The sequence below is a fragment of the Felis catus genome, chromosome B1 (genome assembly GCF_018350175.1).
Source record: "Felis catus isolate Fca126 chromosome B1, F.catus_Fca126_mat1.0, whole genome shotgun sequence".
NCBI lineage: Eukaryota > Metazoa > Chordata > Mammalia > Carnivora > Felidae > Felis > Felis catus.
Genome location: NC_058371.1, coordinates 70,233,832 through 70,258,053, shown reverse-complemented (window position 1 = coordinate 70,258,053; position 24,222 = coordinate 70,233,832). Strand labels below are relative to the sequence as shown.

At 35.4% G+C, this 24,222-nt stretch overlaps 1 protein-coding gene across 6 annotated transcripts in view; it reads left to right on the top strand.

Annotated features, from left to right (window-relative positions):
* GRIA2 (glutamate ionotropic receptor AMPA type subunit 2) overlaps nt 1–24,222 on the top strand; it is a 160,540-nt gene that overhangs the window by 105,678 nt on the left and 30,640 nt on the right. For all 6 annotated transcript variants that reach the window (XM_011281602.4, XM_011281599.4, XM_011281598.4 and 3 more), the window contains exons 7-11: nt 15,987–16,154; nt 16,404–16,508; nt 17,187–17,297; nt 18,803–19,009; nt 19,516–19,886. In XM_011281602.4, coding sequence (XP_011279904.1) covers nt 15,987–16,154; nt 16,404–16,508; nt 17,187–17,297; nt 18,803–19,009; nt 19,516–19,886 — 962 coding nt within the window. The remainder of the gene's footprint in view (nt 1–15,986; nt 16,155–16,403; nt 16,509–17,186; nt 17,298–18,802; nt 19,010–19,515; nt 19,887–24,222) is intronic.

Genomic DNA, 24,222 nt, shown 5'->3' with positions numbered 1-24,222 from the left:
GGGTATATAAATGGATCCTGTTAATTTTAAGTTAAATTCCAGACAGCATCTCATAGAATGTTAAAGAATAACCCAGAGTTCATTTTTTTTTCTCAAAACTGTGCGGCTTCTTGTTTAGTGACTTTGACTCATACTCCACATTCACACTGCTTATAACAATATTGTGGGCTTGTGGGAGTGCCGTCATGTAGCAAGGCTGATGAGAAGGAAAATGGACACCTAGTCTTTTCGTTGATGTCAGGGTACATCTACACCTGTGCTCAGTAGAAGTCTGACTGCTGACCCTTGTTCTGTGGAATTGCAGGTTTCTACCCATTCCAAGATGGTGCCTTTTTAGCTGTCAGATGAACATTGCATGTGGCATTCATCCCCAAATAGAACTAACATGCTCCTTTTGAATACTCTGGTAGTCATCATGTTCCTCCACTGCTGCCTATTGTGAGAAGGATGAGAGCAAAATGAGATGATTATTGTCCCAAGGAAGTTGTATCATTATGGAAGTTCATGGGTCATGCATCAAAATACAAGGCAAACTTGGGGTATGAGACATCTTTGGCAATGCATTCTGTTAACAATCTTGCCAGATTCTAGCTCCAGATTTTGCTCTGTTGGAAGCTTGCTCCCTTCCTGCTGTAGCATTTCCCCCTGTAGTGCCTTTCTTTCAGCTGCTTCTGCCAAGTTTCAGAGAGATCGTGATGGCCCTTCGGTGTGCAAACAGCATACATAGGGTTATAAGTTTAAAAAAATGTAGGTTCTGATTCAGTGTTTGACCCCAGTTAAAGATTCAACACCATTTACAAAGACAGCACAGCTTTGGAAACAAAGGCTTCCATAGGAGACACATTTTTTACAGCCTTTGAAGCTTGATAACAATTAGTCTGTGCAACCAAATGGCTTTGGCTAGGAGTTCATCTCAACACAGACATATTGCTCATTTACTAAAGCACCAGGGACTGAATTAAAGAAAAAAAAAAAAAAGCTCTTTGATAATCTGTAATCTAATGGAGGAGACTAACATGTCAATAAGCAAATACGATAAAGGATGATGCATATAAAATACGCCATCTCCCTGCATACGATTAGGACAATATGGGGGAAGGGATGTGAAGGAGGGCTCTCCGAAGATGGGGCATCTGAGCAGGGATGTGCCTGGAGAAAAGGGTGTGCCTGTGTGAAGGAGCCTGTACACAGACTCAGAAGTGACCCAAGGGCACGACTGAGTCAGGAAACTGTACTTGTTTGTTTCTTTGTTTGTTTGTTTTTCCACTGTAGGAATTTAAGATATTTGGATTGGGTGGGAGAGGGACATACTGTGGGAGTTGTCAAGAGATAAGCCTCTTCAACTGTCAACAGACGTAAAAGGTAGGGATTAGAAAACAGGGCTTTCAAGATTTTTTCTGCTTCCATGGGCAGAAGAAAGGAAGAAAGGCCATATAGGGCATGATATAGCATTTTCTAATACAAACAAGTAGCATATTTTCAATATATGATCTGTTTAAGGAAGGAGAGTAAAAATATTTCCCCATGAGATTATTTTCATGTTGTCTTTGGGTCATTGTACCAGGTACATTGCCTGATCATTTAAATCACATTTTATTATTACTACAATAAAAATTTAAATTATAGGCATAAAAACCTGCAAAAATGCAATTCATTACATAAAATTCTCACTATGGCTAGGCTTTGGAAATAATATTGCAAATTATAAGAGTATTAAGTAAATCATTGTTTTAAAGTCTTAGTCTTCTCCAAAAGTTAATGAAACTTCCGTAGTTTCTTAATTAAAATCATTCTTATTTGATGAATAAAAGTAAAATATGAATGTTTCAATATCAACACATGTCAATAACTATGAAATATAAATTACAAATGTTAAAGTTCTTCTTTCTTATATTCTGTACAAAAAATAACTCTAGAGTCATGGCACTGAGATTTTAAATCTGGCTCACCAATTCACTAATTTCAGGCAACACTCATTCATTCATTTATTCATTTATCAATTCGTTTATCCACTCAATACTTATTTATTGAGTTGTTACTCTGCAGACTGGCACTGTTCTAGGTGTCAGAGAAATGACAAAGTTCTAGTCTTTGGGGATTTATAGTCTTCAGACTAGAAACTAGCAATTGCCTTTTAGCAAGGATGGAAATTGTGTTAATGACATCCCAAAGTCAATATATTCTAAACTAAACTTTTGATTTCCCACTGCTGCTCCCTCTTCAGCACCTGCAAACTTCCTTCAACAATCTTTCTACCTCATGTGATGACAACTCCATGTTTTCAGTTGTTACTTGACCAAGAACTTGGAAATGGCCTTGACTCCTCTCTTTTCCCTGCAGTCCACATCCAATCGTTCAGGAAATCCTATAGGCTCTGCTGTACTTCTTAACCCCTCTTCTGTAACCACCCTAAATCAATCACCATCGTCTCTCTGCGAGGATTATTGCAATGGTCTCCTAGACTGGTTTCCCTGATTCCACATTTGCCCTTATCTTTCATGTTTGTGGTCCTTTTAAAACACAAATTAACATTATGACTGTGCTGCTTTAAGCCCTCCAATAGCCCTCTGTTTCACATGGGGTAAAAGCCAAAGTTATCTCTTTGAGGCCCTAAATACTCTGTCTCCCAGTCACAAGTGACTCATCTCTTGGCATTCTCCCCCTTGCTCATGCAGCCTCAGCTACATTAGCCTTTTTGGTGTTTCTTAAGCACGGAAGGCACTTAGGGTCTTTGTGCTGGCTATTTCCTCTTCTGGACTGTTCTCCCCTAAATATCTGCATGGCTAAGCCTACGTCACTCTTCAGATCTTTGCTCAAATGCTATCTTCTCAAGGAAGGAAGTGGCAGGCTTTCTCTTTAAGATTGCAGTCTTGGGGCACCTGGGTGGCTCAGTCAGTTAAGCATCATACTCTTAATTTCAGCTCAGGTCATGATCTCACAGTCATAAGATAGAGCACCAAATCAGGCTCCCTGTTGAGCATGGAAACTGCTTGGGATTCTCTCTCTCTCTGCCGCTCCCCTGCTCATCTCCCTCTCTCTCTCAAAAATAAATAAATAAACATTTAAGAAATAAATAAGTAAAATTGCAGTCTCTCCATCCATCAGGGTATGTCCATTGCTAGCTTTCCCTGCTCTAGTTTTTGTCATGATTACCTTCTAGTATACTGCTTTCATAATTAATATATTCATTACATTGTTCATTGTCTGTCTACTCCAACTTGAAAGTAAGTGCCACGGGGGCAGGGATTTCTTTGTTGTTTGTTTACTGATATATTCCAAGCTCCTAGAATGAGGCCTGGCACATAGCTGCTATTTAACAAAGGCTTTAGAGGAAATCAAAGATACTGTAGTAGTACCCATAATAAGCTGGTCTACTCCAAGGTCTGAAGTAAGAAAAGGCTTTTTTGAGGAAGCAGTAGTGAATTCAACACTTGAAAGGATGGTAGGGATTAAGAGAGAAAGGACAGTGGCTCCCCATAGAGAAATAGGATATGTAAGGTTCCAGGGCACAGAAAATGTAAATATTTCCATAAGGCCAGAGTCTGGACAGAGGTGTTTTGAGGGAATTCAGACAAATACTTCTTTAGAAATATGTGTTAGCCAGGGGTGCCTGAGTGGCTCAGTCGGTTGAGCGTCCTACTTCAGCTCATGTCATGGTCTCACAGTTCGTGGGTTCAAGCCCTGTATTAGGGTCTGTGCTGACAGTGCAGAGCCTTCTTGGAATTCTCTCTCTCTCTCTCTCTCTCTCTTTCTCTCTCTCTCTCTTTCTCTCCCGCTCTCTGCCCCTCCCCCACTCATACTTTCTCTCTTTATCAAAATAAATAAATAAACTTAAAAAATAAAAGAGAAATATGTATGATCTAGATTTTGTGTGCCCTGTAGATTTACGAAGGAATTTTTTATCCTATTCAGAGAGCAATAGGGAACAACCAGAGGAGAATGAATATCATGTTTTGATACAAGAAGATTACTGACTACACTACCTGGGTGACAACAGGTTATAGCCTGTGTATGTGATGGTCCAGTAAGCTTTTAGGAAGATATCACAAACAATCCAGGGAATTCTGAAATGTGGTCATAGCATAAAGATGGAGGGAAATCAATGGACTTGTTACAGTTGGCAATTCTTTCAGATCTTCTTATTTGCAAAAGAAATGATTATTGCAAGACTCATGATGATTCTTCTATTATATAGGAATATAAATCCAGTTGAGAGGTATTTGTGGGTTAAAAACAAGACTCTGAAAGGCAGTCTGTATCTTTTGTATCTTACTGGCCCCAAATCTCATACACTAGTTTGCACACAGTAGACACATAGATATTTATTGAAATGAAGACTAATGAAATGAAAAATATAAATTCTGAAAATAACAAATCACTAAGAAAGGAAAAAAAGTACTTATCGTTGCTATGAAATTTGGTTAAAATTTCTGCTCTGGCATTTGTTATGTCCCTTATTCAGCCCTGGCAGAAAAGTAGTGTTACTTTATTGGTGAAATGTAGAATGACTGTAGTCATCAGACATGAAGCTTCTCGATTTACATGGGACAATTCAAGTGAGCATTTTGCTTTCCATAAAAAACGTTCCGGAAGAGGCAGATAATGAAGATGATTTGCCACTATCTCAAAAATAATTTATAAATACCTCTATTTTTAGATAGGTTTTCGGTATTTTCAGTGTCTTCAACAACTTGCCAGATTACAACTACCCATTCTATCTTGTCACGTCGACAATTTGAACCTTCGTTCAATTTTTGTGTCCGTAATGTTCTGCTGATGTTAAGGAATTCAACAATAATACGTGCCTGACATTTTTGTGACACTTTAAATAATGACTTTCCCACCAGAATCTCATTTTACTCAGGAAACGACTGAAAGCACAGACCCAAACTTTTTTAATTGCTGTCCTAAGAGAGTTATTAGGCCTGTCTGAAAATAGCATCATCTTTTTCAGTTTTGTAATTAGCACTGTGCATTATATAGTACCCTGGTGACTTAGTAGAATTAATTCTGCTTCTTGAACATTTTAACTGACCAAAACCACTGCTAACACGTCGGTGTCCCCTACTCCTACTATTATTTTGCCACACAACATCCTAGAGGTTTGATATGTTTAGTTCCTTATATTGTAGGTTTAATTGATTGACTGATTTTGTCTTTTTATTTTATTTTAGTTATTTATTTTTTAATATAATTTATTGTCAAGTTAGCTAACATACAGTGTATGCACTGTGCTCTTGGTTTTGGGGGTGGATTCCCGTGATTCATCACTTACATAACAACACCTAGTGCTCATCCCAGCTAGTGCCTCCTCAATGCCCATCACCCATTTTCCCCTCTCCACCGTCCTCCCATGGACCCTCAGTTTGTTCTCTGTATTTAGGAGTCTCTTATGATTTGCCTCCCTCTCTGTTTGAAACTATTTTTTCCACTTCTGTTCCCCCATGGTATTCTGTTAATGTTTACAGAAGTGCTTTCAACAATAGCCAAATTATGGAAAGAGCCTAAATGTCCATCAACTGATGAATGGATAAAGAAGATGTGATACACACACACACACACACACAATGGAATGTATGCAATTGGCAAAGAGAAAGAACGAAATCATGCCATTTGCAGCAATCTGGATGAAACTGGAAGGTATTATGCTGAGTGAAATAAGTCAGTCAGAGGACAGATATTATATGTTTTCACTCATATGTGGATCTTGAGAAACTTAACAGAAGACCATGGGGGAAGGGAAGAGGGGAAATATAGTTACAATTAGAGAGGGAGGGAGGCAAACACAAGAGACTCTTAAATACAGAGAACAAACTGAGGGTGGATGTGGGGGTGGGGGAGAGGGGAAAATGGGTGATGGGCATTGAGGAGGGCACTTGGGATGAGTAGTGGATGTTGTATGTAAGCCAATTTGACAACAAATTATATTTTAAAAAAGTTTCTCAAGTTCCACATATAAGTGAAAACATATGATATCTGTCTTTCTCTGACTGACTTATTTCACTTACCATAATACCCTCCAGTTCCATCCACATTGTTGCAAGTGGCAGGATTTCATTCTTTCTCATTTCCAAGTAGTATTCCATTGTGTGTGTGTGTGTGTGTGTATATATATATATATATATATATATATATATATATATATATATATCTCACATCTTCTTTATCCGTTCATCAGATGATGGACATTTGGGCTCTTTCCATAATTTGGCTATTGTTGAAAGCACTGCTATAAACATTGGGGTACATGTGCCCCTATGAATCAGCACTCCTATATCCTTTGGATAAATTCCTAGTAGTGCTATTGCTGGGTCGTTCTATTTTTAATTTTTTAAGGAACCTCCACACTTTTCCAGAGGGGCTGCACCAGTTTGCATTTCCACCAACAGTGCAAGAGGGTTCCCATTTCTCCACATCCTCGCCAGCATCTGTCGTTTCCTGAGTTCTTAATTTTAGCCACTCTGACCAGTGTGAGGTGGTATCTCAGTGTGGTTTTGATTTGTATTTCCCTGATGAGGAGTGATGATGAGCATCTTTTCATGTTAGCCATGTTCAGTTAGCCATTTGAGTTGTCTTCTTTGGAAAAGTATCTGTTTATGTCTTCTGCCCATTTCTTCACTGGATTGTTTGTTTTTCAGGTGTTGAGTGTGGTAAGTTCTTTATAGATTTTGGATACTAACCCTTTATCTGATATGTCGTTTGGAAATATCTTCTCACATTCTGTCGTTTACCTTTTAGTTCTGTTGATTGTTTCCTTTGCAGTGCAGAAGCTTTTTATCTTGATGAGGTCCCAATAGTTCATTTTTGCTTTTATTTCCCCTGCTTTCAGAGATGTGTCAAGCAAGAAATTGCTGCAGCTGAGGTCAAAGAGGTTGTTGGCTGTTTTCTCCCCAAGGTTTTGATGGTTTCCTTTCTCACATTTAGGTCTTTCACCCATTTTGAGTTTATTTTTGGGTGTTGTGTAAGAAAGTTGTCCAGTTTTATTCTTCTGCATGTTGCTATCCAGAGACTGTTTTTTTGTTTGTTTGTTTTTGTTTTTGCTGTTTTGTTTCTTTCCATAGAATACTTTCCTGCTTTGTCAAAGATTAGTTGGCCATACATGTCTGGGTCCAATTCTGTGTTCTCTATTCTATTCCGTTGGTCTCTGTGTCTGTTTTTTGCCAATACTATACTGTCTTGATCATTACAGCTTTGTAGTAGAGGCTAAAGTCTGGGATTGTGCTGCGTCCCACTTTGGTTTCCTTATTCAACATTTCTTTGGCTATTTAGGGTCTTTTGTGGTTCCATACAAATTTTAGGATTGTTTGTTCTAGCTTTGAGAAGAATGCCATTGCAATTTTGATTGAGATTGCATTGAATGTGTAGATTGCTTTGGGTAGTATTGACATTTTAACAATATCTCTTCTTCCAATCCATGAGCATGGAATGTTTTTCAATTTCTTTGTGTCTTCTCCAATTTCTTTCATAAGTTTTCTATAGTTTTCAGCATACAGTTCTTTTACATCTTTGGTTAGGTTTATTCCTTAGTATTTTATAGTTCCTGGTTCAATTGTAAATAGGATCGATTTCTTGATTTTTCTTTCTGTTGCTTCATTATTGGTATATAGAAATGCAACCCATTTCTGTATATTGATTTTATGTCCTGTGACTTTGCTGAATTCATGTGCCATTTCTAGCAGCTTTTTGGTGGTATTTTGGGTTTTCCATGTAGATTATCATGTCATCTATGAAAAGTGAAAGTTTGACTTCTTTACCAATTTGGATGCCTTTTATTTCATTTTGTTGTCTGATTGCTGAGGCTAGGACTTCCCCAAAGCCAGCAGAAGAGAATTAATAAAGATTAGGGCAGAAATAAACAATATAGAATCCAAAAAAAAACACAAAAAACAGTTGAACAGAGCAATGAATCTTAAAGCTGTTTTTTTCTGAAAAAATAAACAAAATTGAAAACCCCCTAGCCAGACTTCTCAAAAAGAAAAGAGAGAGAACCCAAATAGATAAAATCATAATTGAAAGAGGAGAGATCACAACCCACACAACAGAAATACAAACAATTATTAGAGAATACTGTGAAAAATTATATGACAACAAACTGGACAACCTGGAAGAAATGGACAAATTCCTAGACACCCACACACTACCAAAACTCAAACAGAAAGAAATAGAAAATTTGAACAGACCCATAACCAGCAAAGAAATTGAGTCAGTTATCAAAAATCTCCCAACAAATAAGAGTCCTGGTCCAGATGGCCTCCCAGGAGAATTCTACCAGACATTTAAAGCAGAGTTAATACCAATCTTTCCCAAGCTGTTCCAAAAAATAGAAACGGAAGGAAAGCTTCTGGACTCATTCTGTGAAGCCGGTATTACCTTGATTCCCAAACCAGTCAGAGACCCCACTAAAAAGCAGAATTAGAGGCCAATATCACTGATGAACATGGATGCAAAAATTCTCAACAAGATACTAGCAAGTTGAATTCAACAGTATATTAAAAGAATTATTCACTATGATCAAGTGGGACTCATTCCTGGGCTGCAGGGCTGGTTCAGTATTTGCAAATCAATCAATGTGATACATCACATTAATAGAAGAAGGGATAAGAACCATATGATCCTGTCAATAGATGCGCAAAAAGGATTCGACAAAATACAGCATCTTTTTTAATAAAAACCCTCAATAAATTTGGGATAGAAGGACATACCTTCACATCATAAAAGCCATATATGAAAAGCCTACAGTTAATATCACCCTCAATGGAGAAAAACTGAGAGCTTGCTGAGATCAGGAACACAATAGGGATGTCTACTCTCACCACTATTGATTAATTGATTTTTAAAATTTATTAATTTACTTTAATTTTTGAGAGAGACAGAGACAGTGTGAGCGGGGGAGGAGTGGAGAAAGAGAGAGAGAATCCTAAGCGGGCTCTGTGCTATCAGCACAGAGCCCGATTTGGATCTGGAACTCAGGAAGCCATGAGATCATGGCCTGAAGCAAAACAAGAGCCAGAGGTTTAACTGACTGAACCATCCAGGCACCACTTTATAGTCTGTGGTTTAAAAAGTGTGTATATGGCTGAAATAAGCCCTTAAATTAAAATTTTGATATGGATATTTTATAAAAAGTGATTGAAAAATAATGCATTGCACTATTCAAATGTATATTATGGCATTAAATCATATTACTTTGTAAATGTGTATTACAGAATTAAAAAGGCACTACTACTATATAATAATAAGTCTCAATATCTGGGTTCATCTCATTTCCACATTCCTTCATCTATAAAGGGAATAAATTTAGGTGATCTCAGCTCAGATTCCTCTAATGCCATGATTATGTGAAGTGCTGATTAGGCATTCAGTAAAACATACATGAATAGTTCTAATTTTGGCTGAATCTGTGACACCTCAAATGGTTCCTTTGTCTCTCAAAAATTGTAGTGACTTGCAAGCAGTCATCTCCGAACTCCAGAAATTGAAATCAAATCCTAAATAACCTTGGAACATATCTGTTTTCTTCTTACTGTATTATAAAAGATAAGGAACTTTCACGTTGTTAGAAGATTCCTAGAAAGTGGGGAGACTCAGGGAGGAATTTATGCAACCAACAAAGTAAGAGATCTGCCTCTTAGAAAGTCTCTTCCAACTGATGGGTGAATCAAAACCAGCTTTTTTTCCATCTTGATGAACCTAATTAGTTTTATCTGGAAATTTGGGTTCTTAAGTGAATGCAAAGTTTTAGAAGGTTAAAAGTATTGGTCGTTAAGCAAGACTTTCAGTCAGAGTCAGTAGCCCAACTGGATAATTTAGGTAAAAAATATGTAGTTTTTTAATGTATTCCTTTCACATGAAAAATCTTTCTTCATGGTGGACTAAAAATTATTTTTATTATTCAGGAAGAATAATAAGGGATGTTAATTTTGATTTCTTACCAATGGAGTTGGCTTTTTCACCCGTGGAAATGTGATACAGCCAGTGTGCTTACTAAAGATGTTGATTATTTTTAAATTTTGTAATTAAGATTTAACTTTTTTAGAGCAGTTTAAGGTTCACACTAAAATTGGGCAGAAAATGCTGAGAATTTCCATATACCTCTGCCCCAGACCTGCATAGCCAACTCCAATATCAAGTTCACTCACCAGAGTGATTCATTTGTTAGAATTGATGACCCTGCTTTGATATATCATAGTTGCCCATAGTCCATAGTTTACATTATGGTTCATCTTAGTGTGTACATTCTGTGGGTTGGCACAAATGTGTAATAACATGCTTCCATCATTATAGTTTCATAGTGAATATTTTCACTGCTCTGAAAATCTTCTGTGCTCTACCTATTTATCTCTCCTCCCACTCCTGGCAAACACTGACCTTTCACTGTCTCCATAGTTTTGCCTTTTCTAGAATGTCATATAGTTGGATTCATACAGTATACTGCCTTTTTAGATTGGCTTTTTTCACTTAGTAATGTACATCCAAGTTTCTTCCATGTCTTTCCATGGCTTGATAGCTCACTCATTTTTAGCACTGATAATATTCCATTGTCTGCATGTACCACAATTTATTCATCCAAACATTTACTGAAGGATATCCTGGTAGCTTCAAATTTTGGCAATTATGAATAAAGCTACCGTGAATATCTATGCGCTGGTTTTTGAGTGGAAATATGGTTTAGACTCCTTTGGGTAAATACCAAGTAGTGCAATAGCTGGATCATATGGTAAGAGTATGTTTAGTTTTGTAAGAGACTGCTAAACTGTCTCCCAACGTGGCTGTACCATTTTGCGTTCTCACCAGCAACAAATGAGCATTCCTGCTGCTTCACTGATGCTGAGTTTCTGTGATGATATCATAACTTTATGCAGTAAAGTTTCAAAGGGCACGTGTTCAACAAGTTTTACCCAGCCTTATCACAGACAGCTCTGGAAAAGTCCAGAGTGCAATTAAATTTGAAATTAATGCAAATGAATAAACTTAAGTTTATAATATATCTCCTAATACTGTTCATTTTTTTTATGGCCCTAGGTGATTCTTGGTCATTGCCCAGAATATATAAAGAAACAGATAGAAAGACTTTCTCAAGTTTTTCTTACAGGTTTACTTATTTTTCTTAGAGCTCATCATTTTTGACCATTTTGATAAGTTTGTAAAATGAAGAAATTGAGAGGTATATTATAAAATTCTTTAGGGAAATACCATTTGGTGTATAATAACTTTAATCAAATAAGGGATGCCACTTAAAAATGAGTATATAAAATTTTTCATGCCATAAAACTTTAAATAGCCCAAAGTATGCTACACAAGACATTATTTTTATGGAAAATAATTGGTGTTAAGGAAATTTTTTAAATGGTAATTTGTTTGGACAATGAATGTTCTTCAAAGCTAAACTGGGATTGTCACTGCAGGATTTCTCAGGGCTTTTAATACGCCAATGTGAGAATAATTTTCTGAACTTATTGAATCATAGACTCTTTTGTAGATTAGGATAGTGGTTTTCAAAACATCAAAACAAGCTAGTTTTATACCCGGACAGATAGTAATACAAGGAAAAAAGAAAGCAAACACACTGATTAATAACTTGTATTTTTTAGCACATTTTATAATTCACCTGGCTTCTCATTTCCTATAACTCTACTCATTTGATGTGGTGTTTGCCAAACAAGGGGACCCACTGTCCCAGTGTGCTTGGTACTGAGGAGTTTCCTGGGATTGCAGACTTTCTGCTTAAAATGGGGATACTATCACCAAACCAGGCTGGTTGAGCACCGTCATTGCTCCAGAAACACAGAGATCTGAATTCAAACTCCACCTGCCTTATTTGTGACCCTGGGAAAAATATAACATGTTAACTTGAAATCTTCATCTCTAAAACTGAAATAAAAATATTTGTTGCATCGACTTTTTAAAAAGGACTTGCTAGGAAACCACTCAGCTCAGGTTTGGCATGTAGAGAACTAGGTCGACATGAATTCTTTCTCCCTCATGAGCTTTTCCAATACTACTATGACATAAGAGAGACATTGCTTTGCTTATTTCATTGGTAAGAAACCTTGGACACTCTTACTTTTCTTAACTTGCCCAAGACAACTGAGTAGTAAATGATAAAATCAGGACTTAGGCTCTGTCTTCTGATGTTCCATTCAATGCTTTCTAAACTATATACAATCCAATTTCAAATGTCAAGGAAAATTTCAAAAATGGCCACTCATAGCAAGGTTTCTAACACTTTCATTATACCTAAAGCCTAGTACTTTTTCTTGGAATAATTGTTTTGTTTGTTTTAGCACAGTGCAGATAACATGTTTAGGAGGAGGTGCTATCATAATAATGACCCATAAAATGTTATATTATAGCCTATTTATCCTTTTTGTATGTTCATTGAATTCTAAATGTACATAGAACTTCTTTTTATTCCCTCTTTTTCGACTGTCAGAAAACCGTTTTCTGGTCCCAGTGATTATGGTAATGTATTATTGAATAATGTCTGATGACTATTGGGCATAACAAACATGTTTAAAATGTGTATTTCATCTTATATTTGAAAAATAAGTCTCAATAAATCTAATTTAAAATGGAATAAAAAGTGCATTTGGAAAATGGACCATAAAAACGTTTCCCAGATTTCTTCTTTAAAGTGTGGATATGATGCAATTGTGATATGAGCACTGCAAAACATAATGGCCCCCACTGAATTATAAATTTCCAACTCAGTTGAGGGATTTCACAGAACATAAACACCAGGGCAGAGATGATGCATTTGTTTTCAAGGAAGGAGATAGTTACATTGGCATCATGTTCCCTTCAAATTAATTTGCACCTAGTTTAGTGAATGGTAGAATAAAACTGAAATATCTAACAATCCAATCAAAAATATGAATATATTTGTTTAGAAAAATAAACGAGCCACATATGTGGCACATAAACAAAAAGGAACTCTGGAGACAGTGTCTGTTTATTTTCTCTCAGTCCAGAATTGTGTTTCTATGATTGTGACTTTTAATTAAGAATGATAATAGGCTGGAGACTTGATTAAATTTGAACATTTGAAAAAGGTTGAAAGGATTTTCTCTTCTTAGTATGCTCATGCTCTGAATCATAATTGTAACATGCTGCACGGACCTAAATGCTTTTAGTTCATTCAACCTAATATTATTTTTTAATGTAGTTCACCAACATCTATAGACCTCTAAAGCATTTAGCAGATGACTTTATAGATTTCTCATAGTAATGTGAGCAAGCTGACTCAAAGAAGATTTTGGCTTTTAACTATTATCGTAACTTTTTAGTAGACATTGCAATACTTCTTTTTTTACACATCTGATTTATTCAATTTAGCTCTGTTTCCTATTCAGTGCCCTAGACTTTATTTTAAGAATCACACTGTCAATGAACTAACTGATGTAGAAGAAGGCAAATTAATCATTTTTTTTTTCCTCTAGGAGAATAGAAACAAACATATATGTATGCCAGATAAATTTTGGTGTGTTATCTTATTTCTCCAAGTCTTTGCTTAAGTAGATATGATATAAAACAGTGCCTTTGATGTAATACAGGTTTTCTTTTTTTTTTTTAATTTTTTTTTAACATTTATTTATTTTTGAGACAGAGAGAGACAGAGCATGAATGCGGGAGGGTCAGAGAGAGAGGGAGACACAGAATCTGAAACAGGCTCCAGGCTCTGAGCTGTCAGCACAGAGCCCGACGCGGGGCTTGAACTCACGGACATGAGATCATGACCTGGGCTGAAGTCGGACGCTCAACCGACTGAGCCACCCAGGCGCCCCTATAATACAGGTTTTCTTAAAAGAGTCCATGAATATTCTAGAACACTTGGAAAAGAAATATAATGTTTCCTATTATTATAATTATTTTGTTTATTTTTCTTTCCCTTATTTGTTGAAGGTATATTACTGTTTTTTAATCACTCTCATTTATCAATGAAGAAGGGTTTTTAAAAAATTTAGTTGTAGTAATATTTTCACTAATTTTATAATTGACATTCATATTGTTATATAACCTTCATTAGTGTCACTTTTTAATGGCTGCATAATACTTTCTTAAGGCAGAAAGTATACTATTAAACTTCCTCTACTGTCAGAAATTTAGGTGGATTCTAAATCTAGTTGGACCTCTTACATACTATATTTTGCTAATTCCTCACATGTACAGTTTGAAGAAAAAGGTTGCAGATTTTTGGAAAAAATGGTGATGGGTTTTATTTAGATCTGTATAGCTGATCAGATATTTGTAAGAAACTCAAGTACAAGCATCCAGAAGATCATCTAAATATGTAAAGGACTCACAGATAGGCCTGCAATGACATTGTTTAACAGGTATCACACGAGAAGAAATAAGTAAGAAAACCTAGAGGTAAATATGAATATCTTATTATAGTTTATAGCACTCAGTCACAGAGCACATGGCCTCCAAACCATTTTCTCTTTTTCTTCTTCCTACCAACTTTCCCATTAAATTTGACTCATGTGTATGATCAAATGAAAACAATTCACCTAAACTAATTCACGCAAAGATTGAATGACTGATAACCTCACACTGCCATTTTCTCATTTAAAAAAATGGAGGCTCAAGAAATTTCTGGATGCATGAAGGCGATGATTCACATGACATCAACTATTTTTCATTTGCCTTATTGTAATATCTCTCATTTAAAAGGATAAACCAGACAGACATCTATCCACCATCAGACCAATTTATAACACTATAATCGGTAGATAGCAGTTATCTATTTATATAATCTTTTCACTGGACTGGAAGAGAATATGAGTCCTATAAAGAGTCCCAGGGTCCATGTCAAGATCTCTGAGCCCCTTGCCTGAATTCTTTCCTTCCTTCTAAATCTTTACAATAGATGTCACAGAGAATGTGTGCTCTTGGCAGTTTTATGGTTGAAAGATAAAAGTTTTCTGTCTTATGGCTTCTATTTTTTCAGTGACATGTAAGGCAAGATGCATAGCTGTGGATATTAGAGAAGAGAAGGTATAAAATAATAATTTTGAGAGTGGAGGAACTAATTTACTAAAGAAGTGAGGGGGATTACTTGAAAATACTAAGTACCCATTTGGGACTTGTGGTCAAGAATTTTTGTATCTCAAATTCAGTATGATACTGTGTTTTTTACCCAGATTCACTATACTTTTGTTACTTACAGATTGAAAAATACTTAATGGCAGAAATTTCCTCAGCATTCATTAAAGCTGTTGTGTTAAAATATGGTTTATCATTAACAATAGTAGCATGATACATTTGATAGATGGAGGTATATATACATGCATCAAGTAATACTGATTTAGCCACTGACAATGCTTAGCACAATTAATACCTTTTTTTTTTTTCATTTGGCCCCCAGATCCTGTAATAATACTACTGTCCTACTGGGATCTGAATACCATAAGTTTGAAACCAATCTTACCATAAACTGTTGAGGCATGAAGGGGACATAGAAATTATGAAATTTGGTGGTTCTATTTGATTACCATAATCACTGAGGGGATCTTAAAAACAAACATTGCAAAGACTATTGCAGATCTATGGGAGCATCACTGAGGTAGAATTAGACACTTAAACTAATCAATATTCTTTCCCTATTGTCAAACGTACCTTTCGTCAGTGGTAGGATATTTATTTGTTAATTTGATCATTTCCTATATCCCCAAATCAGGCCATAGAGTGATGCTCTAAAAAGAAATTCGTTAGGAAAGAAAAGACACAATTTTGAAAGTTGTCACCTGAAATAACTGAGACGTTAACATAACGGGAGTTACTTACGGTCAAGAACACACTCTATAGTCCCAATATTCCGTATTACCTCCATTAGATTCTTAGACTTCTAGATGCAGGAATGGTTTCTAAGTTCTTGGACTGTGAACTGGTATTGTATGGTGGCCGGCTGCAGTCTAGATGGCCAGTGTGCAATGAACCTTGGAATTTTTTTCCCATTCTTATGAAGTGTGTGTGATGCTTTTCAGTATACTTCCGCTCTGACCTACGACGCTGTTCAAGTGATGACTGAAGCTTTCCGCAACCTACGGAAGCAGAGAATTGAAATCTCCCGCAGGGGAAACGCGGGAGACTGTCTGGCAAACCCAGCAGTCCCCTGGGGACAAGGCGTAGAAATAGAAAGGGCCCTCAAACAGGTTAGTCACTCAAAATGATTATGAATGTGAGTTAACAACGAACACTGTAGTTTTCTACTACATTAGTCTCCTTGTTATGTGTAATATAAAGTGAATAGTATTTCCTGACTGCACAAAGGTAGGTTGAAGAGTGAAAAACAACCTTATAAATGTAGTTTTCTCGACTGGAGCCGAGAGTAATCTGTACCCTGTTTGTATCTTTGCTTGAAGTAAATTGATAACTGTGATGCTTTCCCATTTCCTCATTAGGTTCAGGTTGAAGGTCTCTCAGGAAATATAAAGTTTGACCAGAATGGAAAAAGAATAAACTATACAATTAACATCATGGAACTCAAAACTAATGGGCCCCGGAAGGTAAATCATTAGGGATCTAAAGGCAGTTTTCTCTCTGTGAGGAGGTGAGTTAATTACCCATCACCTCTTCTTCCGAAGAGTCCTGGAAAAGTGTATTCACGTAGGTAGAGTTTAACTACTTCCAGAAACAGATGTATTTTAAAATGTTTTGTTTCCTAAATATAATCAATTCCTTTCTGGTAAGTAACACTGAAATGTAATCTTTAAACAACTGTGAATAGAACTCTTTATATGTATTTTTTTCTATCAAGGTATAAGAAGTTTAATGAGAAGAGAAAGAGCGATCGCTGACAGTTTATGGTTCAGAAGACAAAACATAGCTGGTGCAAATATGCGCTAACGTTTTAGCTCAACACCTTCCTTTTAACTGTTATGGATACAGTGTCATTGCTTGGATTTTATTTCTATTTCTATACGATCACTCCCAAACAGATTACCCTGGGAAAATATGAGAAGCGAACATGAAGAAACAAGCTGTTTTTTAAGAATTGTTTTTGTTTCATTGTTTATATAAGCCCTATTTCTATCAGAGTCACATATATCAAAGACACATGTCTGTTTAGAAGAAGCCTAGTTAATGTAGATGTAATTTTGGATGCAGACATGAGTTTGAAATTATTAAATTCTTGGCTAATAGAAAGATCACTTATCCATGTGCCTTTCTGTAACCTTTTTCAGATTGGATACTGGAGTGAAGTAGACAAAATGGTTGTTACCCTTACTGAGCTCCCCTCTGGAAACGATACCTCTGGGCTCGAGAATAAGACTGTTGTTGTCACTACAATTTTGGTAATTAGCTACAGATGCCTATGCTTTACTTTAGTTTTTCTTATGGAAAACATCTGCCAACTAGAATTGCTGTTTGCATTTGAGGATAACTAATGCAGTGCTGCTTTGGCACCATTTTAATCACGTATAGCATATTTACTCTGTCAAAAGGACTACACAGGCATTAAGTAAAGCATTCAAAATATTTCCTATCTTCTTCAATACTGAAATTTAGCTTGACGGGTAATTCATACAGTGGTGCATCACTAAGTGTGAACGACTCGGGAAAGTCTTGAAGAGCGTTCCTTGTATTTCCTCAAGTGCTTTACCTTTCACTTCCTATGCAGTTGTGGGTACATTCTCTTTTTACATTTGTTACATGGTCTAGTAGCAGTGTCAATATCTTTTTCTTTATAATATAAGATGAAATTCTTAAAGATAATCTCCCTTTTTTTAAACCCCCAAACTCAACACATTCGTTAGCACATAGCCAGTGCTGAATGAATGAGACAAAACTGAACTGGATCTTGAACATCTAGGCTTTGGATAGATGGAAGGAACATGTAGATCCTCGTGACAATCTGTTGGTGAAATGAAATGGAGGAAATGGGGTTCACTAATAGTACATGGTTTTATGACAAAACAGTTGTATTTTGTTTTATTAAGCAGTGATATAGTAAACTTGTGGGATTCATTATTCTGACAATATTGAGAAGAAAAACATAGATAGGTTAATAAAATAAGAGATCTGGATAAAAACATTGGCATTTGGAAATATATTAATAAGGGTAAGGAAGCTAGACATTTGAGGGATTTTGCCTTAATCATGCCATTGAGAGGAACTGTATCACTGAGCCCCCAAATATGCTTGGTGCCACTTTCCAGGGGAGGATATTGGGCTATTTTGAATCATTTTCATACCTCCTTTTTCTTATGTTTACAGGAGGAAGCTGCTCTCTATCCTTGTAATATTATTCTAGGATAGAATATCTCATAGATGAAGTGAGACATGAAATGTCAGAGGGTGGCATCAGCACATGACCATGCCAGCGATTGTTTTAGTCTGTGCATCACTGACCATGAGCCTCATTTCCCCATGAACCTCACCCTTGAAGAAACAGTACACAGAGTTTTGGGTGAATGCTGTTTCTTGAGGACAGCATAACCTTAACATAAGAGCATGGTGGATCCAGAGTTGAATAAAACAGATGTTGAGCAGCATAATTCCCCTCTAAGCTCTAGGAGTTAACAAGCATGACAAGGGGACAAGCCAACAGTTTGTGCTTTTGAGTTTCTTATTTACTTTTGTATGGCTAGGTACAAACCATATTAATAAACTATAATGGTAGACGTTTGATAACCTTTTTCCAAAAGTATCACGCTTAAATATTTTTCGCTAATATTGTCCGCCATTTATATTCTACAGTTTCTCTGGCTAACAGGTAATAATTAAACCACAAGACTTGATTCAGTGAGAGTAGTTACACAGCTATTTTTATCAATGAAATCACTGTCTTTCCATATAGGAATCTCCATATGTTATGATGAAGAAAAATCATGAAATGCTTGAAGGCAATGAGCGTTATGAGGGCTACTGTGTTGACTTGGCTGCAGAAATCGCCAAACATTGTGGGTTCAAGTACAAGTTGACAATTGTTGGGGATGGCAAGTATGGGGCCAGGGATGCTGACACGAAAATTTGGAATGGGATGGTTGGAGAACTTGTATATGGGGTAAGTATAGCTCTTCTCCCAAATAAAGTCATTCAAGTGAACTTTTGTTGACAGAATGCCTCCCTTCCCTGCAAAGTGCCTATATCTGAGGTTGTTGGTTTCCCACATTACTTAAGAATATTATTCTATTTCCTTGTGAACATCTGAAGATTAAGGATGAAGTCAGAAGCACACACGCACACTAAATGAGACAGGCCTTCTATCTGTCTTGAGGCCTATGGACCATATGCATTGTTCAGAGGCAGCAAAGGCATAGACGCAGTGTAGGGATGTAATTATAAAAATCAAGTCAGATGGGTGTACTGTGTATTTATAAAAAGGAGGGATATTTGGAGAACAGATTGGTTTTTTGTTTGTTTGCTTATTCTTTACTGGGACATTACCAGGGAAATAATTATTGACATTTCCCTTATTTCCTTTCCTTCCCTTTTGATCCAATACTGTAAGCATGATTCCTTTTTGACCATGACTCCAGGTACTATTACTTTCATTTGTTTCCCTTACAGAAAGCTGACATTGCAATTGCTCCATTAACTATTACCCTTGTGAGAGAAGAGGTGATTGACTTCTCAAAGCCCTTTATGAGCCTCGGGATATCTATCATGATCAAGAAGCCTCAGAAGTCCAAACCAGGAGTGTTTTCATTTCTTGATCCTTTAGCCTATGAGATCTGGATGTGCATTGTTTTTGCCTACATTGGGGTCAGTGTAGTTTTATTCCTGGTCAGCAGATTTAGCCCCTACGAGTGGCACACTGAGGAGTTTGAAGATGGAAGAGAAACACAAAGTAGTGAATCAACTAATGAATTTGGGATTTTTAATAGTCTCTGGTTTTCCTTGGGTGCCTTTATGCAGCAAGGATGCGATATTTCGCCAAGGTTGGTCACTCACCTGCTTCAACTTTGTGCATTTTAGGTCTCAAGTGGATATTCATGGTGTTTATGAATTCACTTAAAGAAGTAAACAGCTGCCGACTACCTGTCCAAGCAGTTTGAGACTCTTAAGGACAGGCTTTTACCATCGGCATAAGCCTGTGAAATATTTGAGCAATGTTCTTTGAATGTTGAGCATATATTTCCTGGTGAAATTATACACACCATGGAGAGGCTATAAAATGCATAAGGTTCCTATCATTCCATGCCTTCTTGGAGGGGTACCGTGTTTTTGCTGCATATTCTCATTTTACAGTCATCTGTGTGTTGATCCACAGACCTGTATATGGGAAAATGGGCAACATTACTTATTAACTACAAAAACAAAAACTTGTTTACAAAACTTCATTGGCACACATCCCATCTTTTTTATTTTCCCATTATTAGCTCATGCAAATGGTATCATAAAGGTATTATAAAATTTGTTTTTGTTTTTTTTTAAAGGTTAGGTCATTGGATTAAAGGGAATATACAATAACCTATTTTCCAAGTACATAGAAATACATGGCTGGGTAATAATGATGATTGATTCATTACAAAGGCTTGTGCCATAATGAATAGTAATTCACACACATAATGGAATAAATTTATGCACCTTTAGTCTCATTATGATATATTAATTCCTGCATTAGAATCCCTAAATATAACAAATATGTCACAAAATACATTTTGCCTTTGTTCATGTGACATACATGAATAAGAATGATAGCCATATCTGGTGCTTAAGAAGAATAAATTATACTTTTTCTAATGTGATTCTTTTCACATTTAAAGCCAAATTTATTTATCTTCTGGCACATTTTAATCCAGGTTTGATTACCCTCCTTTGATTCTATGGGATATTTTAATGACTAGTAAAAGGGGTGACTTTTCTAATGCTATTTCATTATATTGTTAGTTTTTGAGCACTTTGGAGATAAGTGATTAATTTCAGAAAACTATGTGAGACACTCAAAAATATGTACCTTCTTGCAGTCTTTTTTTGTATATTCCACCCAGTGAGATCAATTAAATATATCTTGTATGTAGAAATTATTAGTGGTTTACTTCTCTGTTAGTAGGACACATTGTTAAGAATTATTTGGACTTTAACAAATCTTAATTCCATAAAATTCCCTGTGACATTATGGAACTGCTCTAAAATAGAAATATGCCAGTGGTATTTGCATGGCATATATGTGTAATAACTTTAATATATAATGATATAGAATAATATAGAAATATAGAATAATTGTATATAAAATAATATATAATTATGGTGACCTCTGACAAAATATATAAGATTCATAGTTTTATATTTAGTTTATCTGATTTAAGTTAAAGACATAAAGAGAATTTTTTAATAATGAGGGAGAAAATCCTAACCCAATGGAGATTTCTGAGAATACTCTGGTCCATAAATAATAATAAAATTATTCATCTTTGGTAAGAAAGCTACTGAAGTATAAAACTACTTTATTCCTGAGATATAAGACAATTTTCCTAGGGTAACATAAACTATGCTCTGCCTTTTGAATAAGTAAGGAGAAGCATATGAGGTCCATTATAAAGTAAAACATATTGATCCAGATTCCCATATGTCGATCCTTAGGTTTGCGATCCTCACGCATCATGGCTCTGAAGTTATTTGTTTTGGTGTCCAGTGCTTATCAAGGCCCAGAAAACATATATTTAGGGACTGAAGCACAGGCACCTTTCATAATCTGTTTTACCCCAGTGTCCACCATCACATACAGATAACGTCTAAATTTCAATGAGCCTATTTCCTAAAATATGGCCTTTTTTTCTGTGCTCTTGATTTCATTCATGAGTCATGACTTACTACAATTTCACATGCAATAATTTTTATGTCCTGCTAAGATTTTATATAGAATATTTTTTCTTGCTATCAACTGATTTATTTTTTTGCCGCAGACTATATGTGAACAAAAATTTGCTTTATTAAAAAATTTTAAGTGTACATATCTTTCATTCCGTGTTATATGTGCATTTAAAAATTGAACATACTGGACGATATTGGAAAATTTAATGATTTTTTTAAACAAACCAAACTACTTTTTTTGCAATGTAATGGTGGTGACCCCAGTGTAGAAAAGAAGAATAGAAAACCCTTGTATCTAATGATGATGATGATGATGATGCATGAAATGCACAGATCACTTTGAAATGCTCTTTAAATATCTTCAAAGATATTTATCACCTCTTTTCAAGTAAAATATTATGTGGAACTATATTATTAATATTAATAGAACATTTAAATTTTAATCTGGAACGATTTATTGTACTGAATTGGTCATTTGCCTGAAATTAAGTTTAGAATATATTAACTATAGTTTTCCGAAGACTAGAACCACAGAAATTGGAAGAGTAGAAGGCTGTAGGTTGACTTTTATTCTCCTGCTTGCCTCTGTTTTTATCCTCAGTATCTCAAAGGGATTAAAATGAATAAAAATACCATTCTTAAAATAATTATTTAATAGAGATTTAAAGGAAATGATAGAATACGTATGTCTATTTGCTTCTTTAGGGCAGATGCAGAGAGGTGAAGGTTGCTTTTAGTTTTGTTTTGTTTTGTTTTACAAAACCTTTTTTTTTTACAGAAACCATTTTTGTCTGTCACCCTAAAACATAAATTGTATTTGCCTCCTCCACAAACAATTTCTTGGGAATTCTTTCAGAACATTAATTGATCCTTTGAAAACATTTACAAGTAAATAATAAGCTGCTCAAGAATTTTCTGCTTTGAATGTTGTATAAGTTCAATACATTTTTTGAGATATCTTATAAAACTTTAAATAAATTGGCATATTTCAGCTATTAAATCTGACATAAGCACTGGAACTGAAAGCAACTTATGTCTTTAACTTGTGTTTATTTCACAAGTGGAAAAGAATTACTTATAAAAATGATTCTCAAATATATTACCAATTACTATGCAGCGTATAGTGTCAAAGCAATTACCGTGAAGTCAATTTTGTTTTAAGGGATCTCAACTGCCCTCTTAAATATGGGGTACATGTCATATAATTATACCTTTCCTTTTTATGGAATAAATAGTGAACGTTTTGAGAGTGGCTGTGTCTACACAAGAGGTTACTTAAATTTAAAATGTGTTTAATATCCTTTTCAGAATATAAGAGAAGTTAACTTTTTCCATCCTGTCATATTTATTTAATTCTTTGCATCTCTAGAGACTGTGTGTGATAAAGGCTCTTATTTATATTGTTTGTTTTTCATTGCTTGCTCACTGTTCTCCTTTAGCAACAGATGGTCTTGTCTTTAAAAAAAATTTACTTTTAAATTAGCTTCCTCACTCTTTCTTGACTGCTAGAGTAGTTTATTCTACAAATATTACCCAATGATTTGATATAGTATCTGTGTTTCACCAAAAGGTTTATTTCTTACTGTTAAATATCAGGAGGTCTGTTTTAGGCCATAAATTACCAAATGTTCATAATTTAACTTTTTAGAAATGTTACATCTTTGCTGTAACAAGTTTAATTGTTAGACATGAAGTTATTAACAAAAAAGGTATCATTTTGGATTGTTAATATTACATAAATCCCTTTATATGTAGAATCCCATAAAATCTTTCAAAATAATATGATAAATATCTATTTCTATATCTATCCTTATCTATTGAGGGTTTAAAGTTAATTATTAGGAATCTATTAAGCTTTTAAAAAGTATTTTAAATAGGAATTTATGGCTAAAAATATTTTTATTTTATTATATTGCAAATTAGAAATTTGTATCTTGGCAAACTTTTAAATGTTCTAATTTCATTTTCCTTGAGTTTTCTTTTTTTCTTAAGCAGGAGGCACAAAGGAACAGGGTCGTAGCAGTCCATGCCATGAAGCATCAGATTTTTATTCATTAAGAATTATATTTTGTGTCATACCTTTGTTTGTAATATCATTTTTTTCCATTTTCTATCCTGCACTGTATCTAAAACCTATGTTTTGCACACACAACCCTCAATGAAATTTTAGCCCTTTTTGAGGGTTTGGGAACTTCATTGGCCGAATTACCAGGAGGGTTTCATCAGTTTAAAACTACATCTGTGGTGCACCTTCTTTTATTTTTAATATTTGATTTTGTTTTTCAACATTATTGCGAATTTTGTGAGTGATCTTAAATTCTCTTGTTCGTGTTTGCTTATGTCATGAATGGATAGTAGTATGAGAATTGGATGGATTATTTGCACATGTCTTGAAATTGCTTCGTTATGAGATTTCATACCATAAACAATTTGGGCATCATAACTATGAAAGAATCTGAA